Source organism: Ixodes scapularis, unplaced genomic scaffold (assembly GCF_016920785.2).
Source record: "Ixodes scapularis isolate PalLabHiFi unplaced genomic scaffold, ASM1692078v2 PGA_scaffold8__174_contigs__length_109621045, whole genome shotgun sequence".
NCBI classification, from domain to species: Eukaryota; Metazoa; Arthropoda; class Arachnida; order Ixodida; family Ixodidae; genus Ixodes; species Ixodes scapularis.
Genome location: NW_024609883.1, coordinates 43,365,919 through 43,379,123, shown reverse-complemented (window position 1 = coordinate 43,379,123; position 13,205 = coordinate 43,365,919). Strand labels below are relative to the sequence as shown.

The window sequence follows — 13,205 nt, the reverse complement described above, 5'->3', positions numbered from 1 at the left end:
CGGCTATGGCCGTTGAGGAGCAGTAATCTGTTTTCTTCTTCTTCTACGGCAGTGTCTATCGTTTTGCATCGGTGAGGTGGCGAAGTCCGTTCACGTAGCCGGTCGGCAGAGTGCCGAGGGATCTATTTATGTTTTCTGGCGTTGTTTGTATGTGCCAAGATTCAATAAAAAGTCTATGTCTGGGATTGGTCTCAACAGACCACTTCGAGGTCTGTCAAACTACCTTCACCAGACTCTTTCACCTCTCGTGGGCAGAACGACGACCCATATACGAAATTCCAGCGACTTCGTGGAACAGATTTCGACGTTGAAGGTGACCACCGAAGAAAGTCTAGTTTCCTTCGACGTCATCGCGCTGTTCACAAGCATCCCGGTTCCCCTGGCTGTCGCCACGGCCAAGAACGCCCTTGAAAAAGACCAATCCCTTAGCGAAAGGACAAAACTTAGCGTGGAGGAACTCTGCCGCCTGCTTGAGTTTTGCCTTAAAAGCACCTATTTTAGTTTCAAAGGAGAATTCTTCAAACAGTCCAGTGGAACCGCAATGGGTGCCTCCATTTCCGTCACAACAGCGAACCTATGTATGGAAGCCATCGAAGAAGAGGCGCTACAGTCATTTCACACGGCCCCCAAAGTGTTCTTGAGGTATGTAGACGATTGCTTTTGCATCCTAAAAACGTCGGAAGTGGACACGTTCCTTACCCACCTCAACTCCATCGAAACGTCTATACAATTCACCGTGGAGCATGAAAAGGACTGTACGTTACCTTTCCTCGATGTGCTCGTCAGAAGACAAAATGAAGAGCTCCAGTTTTCTGTCTACAGAAAACCGACACATACTGGACGCTATCTCCATTTCCATTCCAATCACCCAGCCTGTCACAAGGCATCAGTGGTCAGAACACTCTTATCTAGGTCAAAAAATATCTGCTCATCCGAGGCTGACCGTAAAAAAGAGGAAAACATCATCTTCGCCGACCTACAACATAACGGTTATACAAGCAGCTTCATCCGCCGCATTGCGCGTGATCAAGCCCGAGATCGCCGACACCTGCAACTCCCAGCAAGTACACAGACCCGTCGTATCTCACGCATCAGCGTTCCTTACATGAAAGGTACAAGCGAGGCGCTGGCACGTGTACTGGCCAAAGAAGGGATCCAGGTGGCCCACAAGCCTATGTCTACGCTTGGAAGACTCATGCCCCGTCCAAAGGATCGCCCGCCTAAGGAAAAAGCACAAGGCGTCGTTTATAAAATTCCATGCGCGGACTGCCCGGTCACATACATCGGGGAAACGAAGAACTTTCGGGAGAGAATCCGCCAGCATATGAACGATGTTCGGAAGTTCGACCATGAACGAAGCGCCGTAGCTGAGCACTGCGACGTCAGAGACCACAAAATTGACTTTGCCAACACCAGCATCCTGGCTGTTGAGACCAATCCCAGACATAGACTTTTTATTGAATCTTGGCACATACAAACAACGCCAGAAAACATAAATAGATCCCTCGGCACTCTGCCGACCGGCTACGTGAACGGACTTCGCCACCTCACCGATGCAAAACGATAGACACTGCCGTAGAAGAAGAAGAAAACAGATTACTGCTCCTCAACGGCCATAGCCGCAGTCAACCCCTGAAGAAGAGACCGAGCTGGTCTCGAAACGTAGGGTTTTCCTTTATACAAGGATTTGGTTGGTGTATATTCTATTTATTATTAAAGAAGTATTTGTAGTTTTTAAGACTGACCTTCCAAAAGGCCTACTCTCTCCTTTACTTGCCCGTCTTGCGGACAGCAACATTGAGAAGCAACTGTTGTTAAGCTCGAACAATGGACTTTGTTCAATTGAAACGTGTGAGGTTGTTGTAAAACGCTTGTGCAATGTTGGGTAAAAAAGTACATTCGGCTCGTCTAAGTCGTCTTTTACAAACATGAATATGGTTGAAAGCCGAGATTTAACTTGGATATATCAACAAATGAAACCCTGCTTCCGCTTGTTTTCTTCTCCTGTTGCCCTTCCATGACGATGTACAAACTTGTATGTTGACTACTAATGGGATAGATTAAAAAAAAAAAAAACTCTGCTTGATTTAACTAAATATAGTTATTAGCAAAATACAAATGTAATGTATATGTAACGATACGTTCCATTTTTTAAACTGTAACGGGAACGAGTTCCTTTTTCACAGATGTAACTTGTAACAGGAACGCGTTCCAAAAATCAGAAGGAACGAGGAAGAAGCTTTCGTTACTTTTTTTTTTTTGAGGAATGTGTACAACACTGAAAAATAGCAGGTTCACTCCCAATCTGCTCTTGATTTTAGGTGGGCTATCTTTCGGGACGCTATGGTACATTAAATCTGTTATGGTTTCTTAGAGTTCAAGAAACTCTTGAGCTTCCCTTTAACGTTTCGTTTTGCTCGACGCCGAATGTCACCCGAGCGAGTTGAGAGGGCGGGGGGATCCACATACCTGGTCCCCCTCGAGCTGCACGGACAGGATGCCCAGGTCCCTGAGGGCCCGGTCCCCCCGCTCTGCCAGCTGGCGCAGCCGCAGGGCCGCCTCCCTCGGGAGCGTGAACGTCACCCGCACGCTGTTCCACGGCTCCACCTTCTTCACCCAGAACGGCTTCTCCTCTGCAAACGGACGGCGGGTGAGGGGTGTCAAGAACGAGAGCGGCCCTCCAAACGGAACGAACCCTTCCGACGTCCTGTCACTGGTGTCCCCTTACGCCTAGACTACGATGCATGAAACGCGCCTCCGCGTCCTGTTCCGCCCACGCGCCAAAAGTGGCCCCAAGTGGCAACGGATGACAAAAAGCCCGTCGGATGTAGAGATCCTGGCGGTCGGCCATAGAAGTTCCGGCAAAAAAAGCCCGAGCAAACGCGAGTGGCGCCGTCGTCGCAGCGTCCCAACCCCTGGCTGCCAAAGCTTCCGTGGACCATCGAGAAGGAGGTCGACCCGCGGCAGAACTCGGGGCGTCTGCCAGCTCCATCACCTTCTAGGACGTCATCGGGCAGAAATCGAAGGACCACTCTCTTGGATGTGATAAGCGCACCGGTCCGAGACGCGTTCCAGGCCTCCTTCAACGACACCCTTCACTATAAACGACCTGCTCGGGTTTCACTTACAGACCATGCGCACGTCGGGGAAACACGGAAATGAGAGGGCAGGTCCAATTCACCGCCGAATAAGAATACGCCGGGCAGTAGACTCACCATCGGAGATGAGCTCCCGGAGCCGTAGCACGAGGCTCTGAAGCCGTCCGGGAAAGGCAGGGTCGCGCAGGTCGCCCTCACAGGTGAGCACTGTGGTGGCTAGGTCCTGCTCTTCCCCCGCCTCCATATCTGCGCACAAGAAAATGAAAGGGGTTACCCTCGATACGAGGGACCTTGGGACGCCCACATCTGACGCAGAGAGATAGGAGACATTGTCAAACCCTCTGCCCAGTCACCCATGTGACTCAAAATGTTCCGAAGCGGTTTCAATATTTTTGCCCGTGTTCCTCAATCCAATCGTTGGAGCATTACATGACAGCTTGAAAGCTTTCCTCTCCCCACCCAGTGGACCTTAGAGATTTGGGAGATTGGTGGCCAAGTGCGTTAAAGCAACCCGGAGCACGTGAAGCAAACGCTGGCGCTGGGTTCAGCCCCCACCCCTGCAAGTTTCAAACTGGATGAACATCCTACCGGTGCCCGACTATGTGATGCACATTAAAGACCCCAGGCTATTTATTGGCCGTAGTGCACTTGCTAAATTTCTCGTCTACAGCTTCAATTAGCGTCGCCTACCTCAAAGGCAGACCAACCTTATGCTGTCTAAACAAGAATGTCACAGTTGCTCTTCTTTCTTTTGTTGGATACCTTGTAGGTACGGCAGAAAGCTCATTTATGAAAGATCCTTGCAAATACAGGCCCACATTCTGCATTCTTGGCTTTGAAGGACACATGCAAAGGAAAAAAACTTTTTTTTAAACAGCCGGGTTGGGAAAACGAAGTCATAAAACAAATTTACAACGAAAAATAAAAATTTTTAGAGCTATATTTGAAGCGCTATACAAATTTGCAGTTGGCGCCCGCGGGCGCCGCGGAAAAGTGGCCCATATTTATCACGTGACTGGCCCCTATTTGTCATGTGGTACTTGCAATCTTTCGGAAGCTTCCTATGGTCTCGAAAAGTTACTTATTCATCTTCATTTAAAGTGCAACAAAAAACGAAGAATAACAAGTAACTTTTAAAGCCCAAAGGAAGCTCCTGAAAAAGCACAAGCAGGTGTGATAGACCTGTGCGCCGGTCAGATGACGGCCGGAGCACACAAACTTGCGCGGCAGCGGCGGCATGGAGAAACGCGTTGAAGCAGCGGCGCACAATGCTCAGCGTGCGGCGGCGGCGACGCAGCGCGGCGGCGCAAAGTTCTACCACGTGACCAGCGGCGGCTCCCGCGGGCACCAACTGCAAATTCGTTTTGCGCCATAAATATACCTCTAAAAATTTTCTTTCTTCGTTGTAAATTCACTTTATAACATTCTTTTTCCATCTAAGCTGTTTAAAATAAATTTTTTTCCTTTGCATGTGTCCTTTAACAAGAAACATAAAAGGTTACAAACAATGTTCTAGGAGGAGTTGCACACAATGCTCCAAAAACTCCTTTTTCATTTTTGTCGTAGGGACCACACACCCCCAACAATTAGTGACATAGCTCGACACTTGGTAGGCTGACAACAAAAAGAAATTTGAGCCCACATTCATGTGCTCGGATTTCTTTGCATCATTAATGGGTAGTCCTTCACTTTATTTCTGCCTTTATTGTTGTTTTTTTTTAACAAGAAAGAGCAATGCAACTATGAAAGCCTTCGGAGCCTCTGAAGGTTACATGTGCAGTGCAAAAAACAAATAGTCACCATTGCTGCTGGTTTTATTATAGTAATAAGGTACTTAAAATGCTGCAAGGTCCCGAGGCACTTCAAGCAGACAACTTCTTTACTACAGAACACTATGTACAGACTGAACAGCGTAGGTTTCACTAAAAATAAACCTTCCCGTTCCACACAGTCCCAACCAGTAACCAAAAAATTCCCCATTGGGAATGCGATGGCAAGGTTTGACTATGCCCGCCATGTCATTCGCATTTGCATTTTTTATTTGCCTATAAAACACACGGAGGTGTTTAACTTGAACATATGGCTTCGAAAAATGCTTTAGTGATGAAAATGCTCATACTGGATGATAGCACTAGGTACACACGCCCCCAAATTTCAGCTTAGTACTTCCAAAACTCTCTAGTTACATACAAGTTGCCAAAGTGACATGAAAAAGGCCTACGACTACCCAGAAATGCTTAGCTCACCCCTGTAAGCTGCTCAAGAATGCCTGAAACTGCCCAGAAGCCCCCAGTCTCACAACGGGACCCAAAGCAGAGGGGGTCTATATTCAAGTCTTTGCCCCTCTCAAAACCAGCCTACCAAAGACCATTAGCTTAAACAAAAATCACTATATTCATCTCTAGTAAATAAGTAAATTCTTCACGAGCTAAGGCATATACATGTCTGGCACGAGGGAAGTTAATTCTAACAATGGTGTCCTTGTGCACCTCAGTGTCAACCAAGTTTGGATGTTGTATACTTCGTCTCACCTTAGCATGGACTACTGTTAGCCACGCGTGCCAAAAGCCCAAGCTAGTTGCTTTGGATGAAGCCTCGGGGACTGCACGAGCGCTCGTGCAGCGAGTGCTCCAGTCAAGGCAGTCGAAGCTAGCCGCTCGCAGTTAGTCCGTGCTAAGGTGAGATGAAGTATAGCACCATGGCCAACCACAAAGAAACAAGCAGCAATTAATGGCATCAGATCAAAGTTGTTCTCGATGTTCCCACAGACAATGCGTAACCAAAGAAGACCAAATTCGTGACACATTTTTGTGACAGGAATGCTGCAGAAGATGCATCGCTAGCTGGGCCCCATTAGCAACAAATTACACACATAAACAGCACTACTTTATGAAATGTGGTGTGACATACGACCGTGTGAGAAATTTTGTTTCCTTCCTTGTGGCAGAAGGCATTGTCATTAAAGTAGTTTGTGAACACAGCTTTCTTCTTTTTTTTTTTTTTTTGCGACAACAGTGGCTGATTATTTAAATTTTTTTTAAGCGATAACAGGAACATAGTAAACACACACAAAAAAAAAAGTCTAAACCCATCAATAATGGCTGCAGATGGTGACATCTTGCTAATTCCTCAGTAATCATAGAATTATCGACTTATAATCGATAGAACCACCGGTTTGTGTCTTCAGGGTAGAAGCACAAAATAAAGTAAACATTAATTCTTTAATTTCCCTAGCCCTCCTAACGTTTCACACAAATTCCAACCTTCCTCCCACCATTTCCTGTTACCAAACACTCCAGTTATTCTAAGAAACTTAGTAGATCTCACAAGCTCCATTGAATTGCTACTCTGATGGCCAGACTTTTGCGTAACAGAAAAGTTACACCAAATTTTTATTTGCCTCCATTCCGACACATCCCACCATCATGTAACAGCGAAGCAGACTCACGAGCGAGAGCTGTCAAAGCGACGCAAGGCCCATAATGATACAACCAATCGGCAAAAAATATCTGCCAGTTCAACGCTGGCGGAGTAGTTCTGCCGACGACGATATCTCTGTCGTGCAACCGTCAAATAAATTTCACATTAGAAAAACGGAACTCTGCCGGCACCCATCGCCGTAGAACATATTCAGTCAGAATTTGTTTTCGGTTATGCCAGCCAACACAGGGGAGAGATCAAAGCATCCCCTCTTTGTGCCTATCTATACTCGGCAGTGATCCTACAATCCTACCTTTAAAAAGCGACGTGGCAGCGATAAGAAAAAAAAAAAAAAAAAATAGAAAAAAAAAATTATGTTAGCGCCAGATGCCCCAGCTGCATGGAACAAACAAACTCACAGTTGCAATGCCACCGCGCGAGAGCACACGTGCGAGCACAAATTTATATCCAGAGAAACAAAAGGAAGGCATCTTGTAAACGAACAATACAAATTTACGAGGCAGCACCACGCCATGCGACGGCGAGCCTTTTGCCTACCACTGTCGAGCAAACAGCACTGTGGTCCCAAACAGGACGCACGGCGATGACCACTACGGCCGACAACGGGACCAGAATGGCCGAGCGGTCCTCTGGTTGTCCCGCCGACAGCACAAGTTTCCCATGCTCGATAAACCTTTGGCATCTCACAAGCTCAGAGCGCGCACACACGGCAAATGCACGGCGTAAGGCAACAAGCACTTGCTGGAGACCACGCATTTGAGATGACTGTGACTCTATACTCCGTTTCATGACAACTTGGCGAACTGTGGAGCCCACGATCCAATAAGAGCGTCGGAGCGAAGCATGTGACCAGACGTCACGGGAGCATTTGTGTCACCAACGCCAAATGCGAGGCCCAGAGGAACCAGCTGTCGTCTGCTAGCCAAGAGTCGTCTGCTCCGAAACCAACCAACTTAGGATATTAACAGCCACCACAACAGCATATCCGTCCGCTAGAACAGCAAGCACTTCGGGAACAGTTCACGAGACAACCCTACGCTCAATTTAGCCGTAAACCTGTGACGGGTGCCAATGCCAGGGCACAGTGCGACGTTTTGAGCAAGAACGGCCGATTACACACCTTGCGATCGCCGGCAACCACGACGCTACAAGGCTAAAAAGTCGAGCGGATACGGATGTGGCGTCACTTTTTTGAATTAAATATAATAGAAACTCATAAATTTGTGATTTATTCTTAATTCTTCATATCTTCTCATTATAGATGGAATTGCACAAGTTCAATTGCTGTTAAAAAAAAAAGCCTAGAACTACTTTTTGTTGCGGTCAGCTCTGTTGCTGCAGCAGTAAAAAGGCCTCGGTGGCCTCGACCATGGAGCCCTTCTTATTGGGTCGCGAGGGCCGCAGCCTCCACAGTTCGCCAAGTTATCGTGAAACGGAGTACTATAGAGAAGCAACTGTGGAGCCGTGAAAATCTCCAATCCAGCCGATCGATAAGAGCAGATGCTGACGGCTACTTCCGCGGTGGGAATGGGGGAAAATGCTGGATTCCAGTTTGGACGTTTGTTAGTGGTCTCAAAAGGCGCCATTTGCGTGCTTCTGCCACGCGATTGGTGACAATCAAGGTCGCCCATCCCGCTTCTCCATAAATTGCTTCTGCAGCTAAACCTGGGCAGTTAAAAAAAGAAAAAGAAAAAAAGGACAGATGCTTTTTTAATGAGGGGAGACGAAAGGTGTTGGCATACTAAAGCTCAGAACCTGTGGTGCAACAACTGACGGTGCAGTTGAACCACGACAGTTTTGATATGGACAAACACTGTGTCGGCGTGTGGCCGCGTGATTACTACTGTGCGACGCGTGTTAACTTCTTTTCTACTAATGACGAGCGTCACTTGTGCCACCCTTTACGGACCATAGAGCCCAACCGCGATTATGACTCGTGTTTCGGTTTCTGCGCATCTTTAGCGCGCTCTCGGGCAGATGGCAAAACTACCTGTTGTCCCATTTATCTTTGGTTGTTTGCTCGTTTGTCTTTGCTGTTTGACACAGAGAACGCTTCATTTCACCAAGAAAAAAAAGCAGCCACTTACAAGCGTGCCAGCTAAAACAAGGTGGCTCTCGCACGGTGGTCCGCTTTAGCCGACGAAGTGATACAAAACCTGCTTTTTTAAAGTGATCAAAGCTCACACCATATGTAACGACAAACTTCTGCCACGCGATTGGTGACAATCAAGGTTTTTTGGAATCAGACAATATTTTGATGGACTGTGACAGGAGTGATGAAAACAATGTGAATCTTGCGAGCATCTCATCAACTTTGGAGTCTGTATGTCAGTGGGAGTCGGACCAGAAGTCCCGATTTGGAGCAAGATACCACACCTGGAAGTCGAGGAAATGTTCTGGTGCTATTTTGATGCCAAGTGCCTGTTTAAATTAAAGTTTCGCTGACATTCCTTGGACAAAAAAAATGCAGTGATGGAAGCGGCACTTGACCTTTCGTAGCAGGTTCTGTAGTGGCAGAATACTGGTTTGGAGCAGACACTGACGCTCTTGGAGCAAATGCCAAGATCTGTTAGCACATCACTTGAGAATGAAAAAGTGATTGCATCTCAATAAGTTCATTTATGATAGAGATCAAGGATTTCTCCTTGATACTCAAGCATACAACTTATTACCCTGTGTGTTAAGAATACAGAGGGAATAGAAGGAACAGAGCCTTCTTAAAGGGGGGTGCAATTATTTTAAGATTAACAGAATTTGCTTGCATCTTGACATTTTTATGTTGTTTATCGTGTCCCGGAGGATAGAGGAAACATCTCCTTCATAAAAAATGTTGCGATTCTGCTGCATAATCGCAAGGCAAAAGTAATGCGTTTTCCCCAACCTGCAGCCGCAAGTGGCAACCGAAGGAACTACGGCAAAAAGCTTACGTGACCTCGCTCAGCTCTATGCTGCAGCATAACGCCCGCTAACGTCAGCAGAAAAAGGGAGAGTAAGCGTCCTCCCAGAGAGCACACGGGAAGCTAGCTACACGGCACCCCAAATTACATCACTAGGAGGGGGACCAGGTGTGACTCTGAAGACTGGGAGTGAGTTGAGGGGTGCCAGATATGCCAATATTTATCTTTTTCTTTTACACAACAACTAGGACACGCAGGCAAAATCGGTTTTCTGCTCTTTACTTTAAAGAGTGTCAGAGGGCAACTTCCACAAATGCTTGACCAAAATCCAGAAATCGTTGCATTCACCCTTTAAATAAAGCTCTAGTCCGAGTCGGTTCCATTTACAATGAATATTAAAAAATGGTTGAAAAGTGAACCATAGTGCAAAACTTCATTGGGATAAATCCTTTTGCCCCTCTTCGTTTTACGCTCGGTAGTTCCTTTCACCTGTAAATATAATTTGTGTAAAATGCCAGCAAGAGCCATTATATCCGCTAACCCTTCTACCAATCAAAATGCATCTCGCAAGTTTAGTAAACCTGCCAAACTCAAAACTCTAACATCATAAATTGCACAAACAACCACCCAAAAATATTATGAAAACCTACACTTGTTTTAAAGGTGACACTGCTCTTTAGGAGGTGTAGGAGATAGAGTTACGTCTAAGTTCGCTGCTCTTTTGATTGACGGCTGCACAGAAACTACCATGATTACCATATTTATTCAAATATGTGTAGACCCTTCTTTTCCTCTCCCGCTTTCTCTGCATTTTAAACTTGAGTTTAATTCACCATTAGGACAAATGAGTTTGACCCGTAATAATCCCAAATATAATTTGCGTACCTATCGTGCTAAGCCAGGTGCTCCCCCAGGTCAGTTGCAGCTCCTAGCACTCCGGTGCAAAAGCAATGAAGCTCGACGCGCGCACGCTGGTAAGAGGCGGTAAAAAGTGACGCAGGCACCGCGAGTGCCACATACTCTGCGGCCACGGAACGAAGGCATGTAATAGACCCGATAACCGAATAATCTTATAGGGAGTACAAGTCCCTGGTTCCGTTTTATCGCGGTAGCCGCAATCGGCAATCCTACTATTTTGCAAAGTTTTCCCAGGAGCCTTAGTTACTGACACCGAAAACGTCTGGAAGCTTGGAGGTTATCAGCGATCAACCGGCCAGCGCATCGACGGCTCTGGCCGGCTGATTTGCAGCACCAGTGTGCGACATCATGGTCTTTGCCATCTCCTTCAACATGTTCTTTCCTCAGCGAATGTCCCGTGACTTGCGCTTTGAGTATGCGTGTTTCTGGTTGTATGTGTTCGAGCCTTCGACTGTGCTCTGACCTAAGATGAAACAAACTATACAATGAGTAGAGATGCCGTGAAATTCATATTTGTAAAATTTTTCTTTTCTACTGCTCTGAATGTTAAGGAGTACGAATAGTAAAATGCTAATTTTTATGTTTCAAGCCCATCTCGGCGCAGGTGTGGCACAACTCTTAGCAAAAATGTCATTTTGGTGCAAGATGTAGCAGACTTTCGTTCGTGGCACAATTCGGCACAAATGGTGCGGCACTTCCATCATCGATAATGAGTGGGCAAGGGGTTAAAGGCCCCGCATTAGTAGTCGTACTGCACTGGCTAAACTGCTCCTTACAGCTTTGAAACGGTACCATCAGGCATCGATGACAGATTGAATCCCTGTTGTTAAAAAGAGGGTGCCTCAATGTCTTTATGTTTGGGGTGATGCCATTCTTTGTAGTACCCCATGCTGACAGCACGTGCTTTCGAGAAAAATGCGAAGGAATAGTCGGTAACAAAGTTCCGCCGTAGCGCTGTCAATGCCAAGAGCTCATGCCAGGAGACGTGCTTTCATGCGCACCGAAGCAAAAGCACCAGGAACCAAATGGTCAAATGTCATCACCCTACGCAAAGCACACAGAAAGGCACCCTAGTTAGGAACATTCAATAGCCTTGTCTTTTTGTGTGCACACGCGCACTACTAGGTAACAGACACTCGTATATTGTATGTCAAGAAGAATTAATCAACCTATTTACAATAAACAATCAATTCGTTTAACGACGAAAGTAATCCCTGGAGAAGGGGAACAAGAGGGACAAAGGACAAACATAAATCTCCAAACACAGCTAGGTGACTGGTGAGCGACCGAAAAAATCCGTCTGGTCCGGGTATCGAACCCGGGACCTCTCCATTACAAGTGGAGCGCTCTACCAACTGAGCTAACCAGGGGTTAGACTGTCCATTTCAGTGAATCTTGAAAGCATGCAAATGTAAGCTCCTGTGAAATTTTTTGTACGCACATTTTGAGAAAAATAATCCGAGGCAGTGCTGCATTGAAATAGATTCCCTGGTCCTACTTTGCCTCATTATTTCTGGACTTTTACAGGCTCCCTGAAACCCCCTCCTCCCCCAACATTTTCAGGTTTTTCTAGTAAGTAGGCCTGCCGTGTAAGCTTTTTTATTCAGGCCACTCAGTTGTTCTGCCTTGTTGCAAACATAGTTTTCGCAAAACTTTTCGAGCTACGGGAACCGATATGATGGGAATGGCAGCAGTAATGTGATTGGCCTAAGCCGTTTTGCAGCAGCTTCTGAAGCAGCCAAAACAGAGTCTTGGAGTAGCAAAACTGGGTTTTGGAGCAGCGAAAAAGGCTTTTGGAGCAGATATTCTTAGGAAAAAAAAAAAAAAAGATATTCATTTCAAGTGGTGGACAAACGAAAGACACATTGCTCGTTGCAATCAACCAATTATTGTCGAGATAGACCACCTGGGAGTTTTTCAACATGTAACTGAAATGCCAATGACATGACATATTTTGCAATGCTTCAGTTAAATGATACAATTATATCGGACCAAACTTCACATATTTAAATTTATTTAAAAATGACCGGCTTAGTAATAAATAACACATCATTAGGTTGACTAGTAATATAATAAATGGACGCAGTCTCCAACTGATGAAACACGTAACCACTGCCGTGCAATGCGAAATTGTCGTGCGAGCGGAGATGGCTGTTTGATCGAAACCAAGCCACTCCGCTCAGTCTTCAACTAATTACCAAAATTGTATGCAAAATGTAACTGCCCAACATACAAAAAAAAAAAAAAGAACCTGAGTTGAGTGCATTGATGCAAGACATCGCGAGTCAGGGTCAAAATGTTTTTGGAGCGCTTTGTGAAAACGACTGAACTCGAGACAAATAAGCACGCTGTGCGGGTTCAGCGTACGGACATTGCCTTTTTTGCTTTAGCTCACTTCTCTCCACCAACTTTCTTTCGCGGCTGATTTTTCACGTACAGGGGTACGTCCCGAAAGAAAGCCTACCCAGAGAAACCTAGGTAATCAATACTTTGACACAGCAGTCTTTGAGCTAAAGGGATGTTTGCAGTAGCACATTAAACAAGAACAGGATTATTGATTAACATGCGGCAGTCCTTACGTTTCAGTTTAGAAAGTGCCATAACTTCAGTGACGTGGGGACAGCAACACCCGACGTCATGAGACCACGGTGACTGGAAGGCAGGGACCAAATATAGTTTGGCCACGGCCGTTGCTTTTAGGAGCGAGTGCCTCAGCCCATAAAGTAACCCCCGCCGCGCAAAAACATGGTTTCGTTTCACAGCATGACTAAATGGCTGGTACCCAGCACGCTAAAGTCCGAGCGTCCGCACACGTCCACGTCTATCATTGAATTTTTTTTTTTAAGACGCG

General features: G+C 46.2%; 1 protein-coding gene across 1 annotated transcript in view; it reads right to left on the bottom strand.

Moving 5' to 3' along the window:
• Positions 1–13,205, bottom strand: part of LOC8025588 (mucin-12) — a 40,566-nt gene that overhangs the window by 24,253 nt on the left and 3,108 nt on the right. Inside the window, exons 2-3 of the mRNA XM_029973007.4 lie at positions 3,216–3,344; positions 2,470–2,633 (exon numbers count right to left, since the gene is read on the bottom strand). Coding sequence (XP_029828867.2) covers positions 2,470–2,633; positions 3,216–3,344 — 293 coding nt within the window. The remainder of the gene's footprint in view (positions 1–2,469; positions 2,634–3,215; positions 3,345–13,205) is intronic.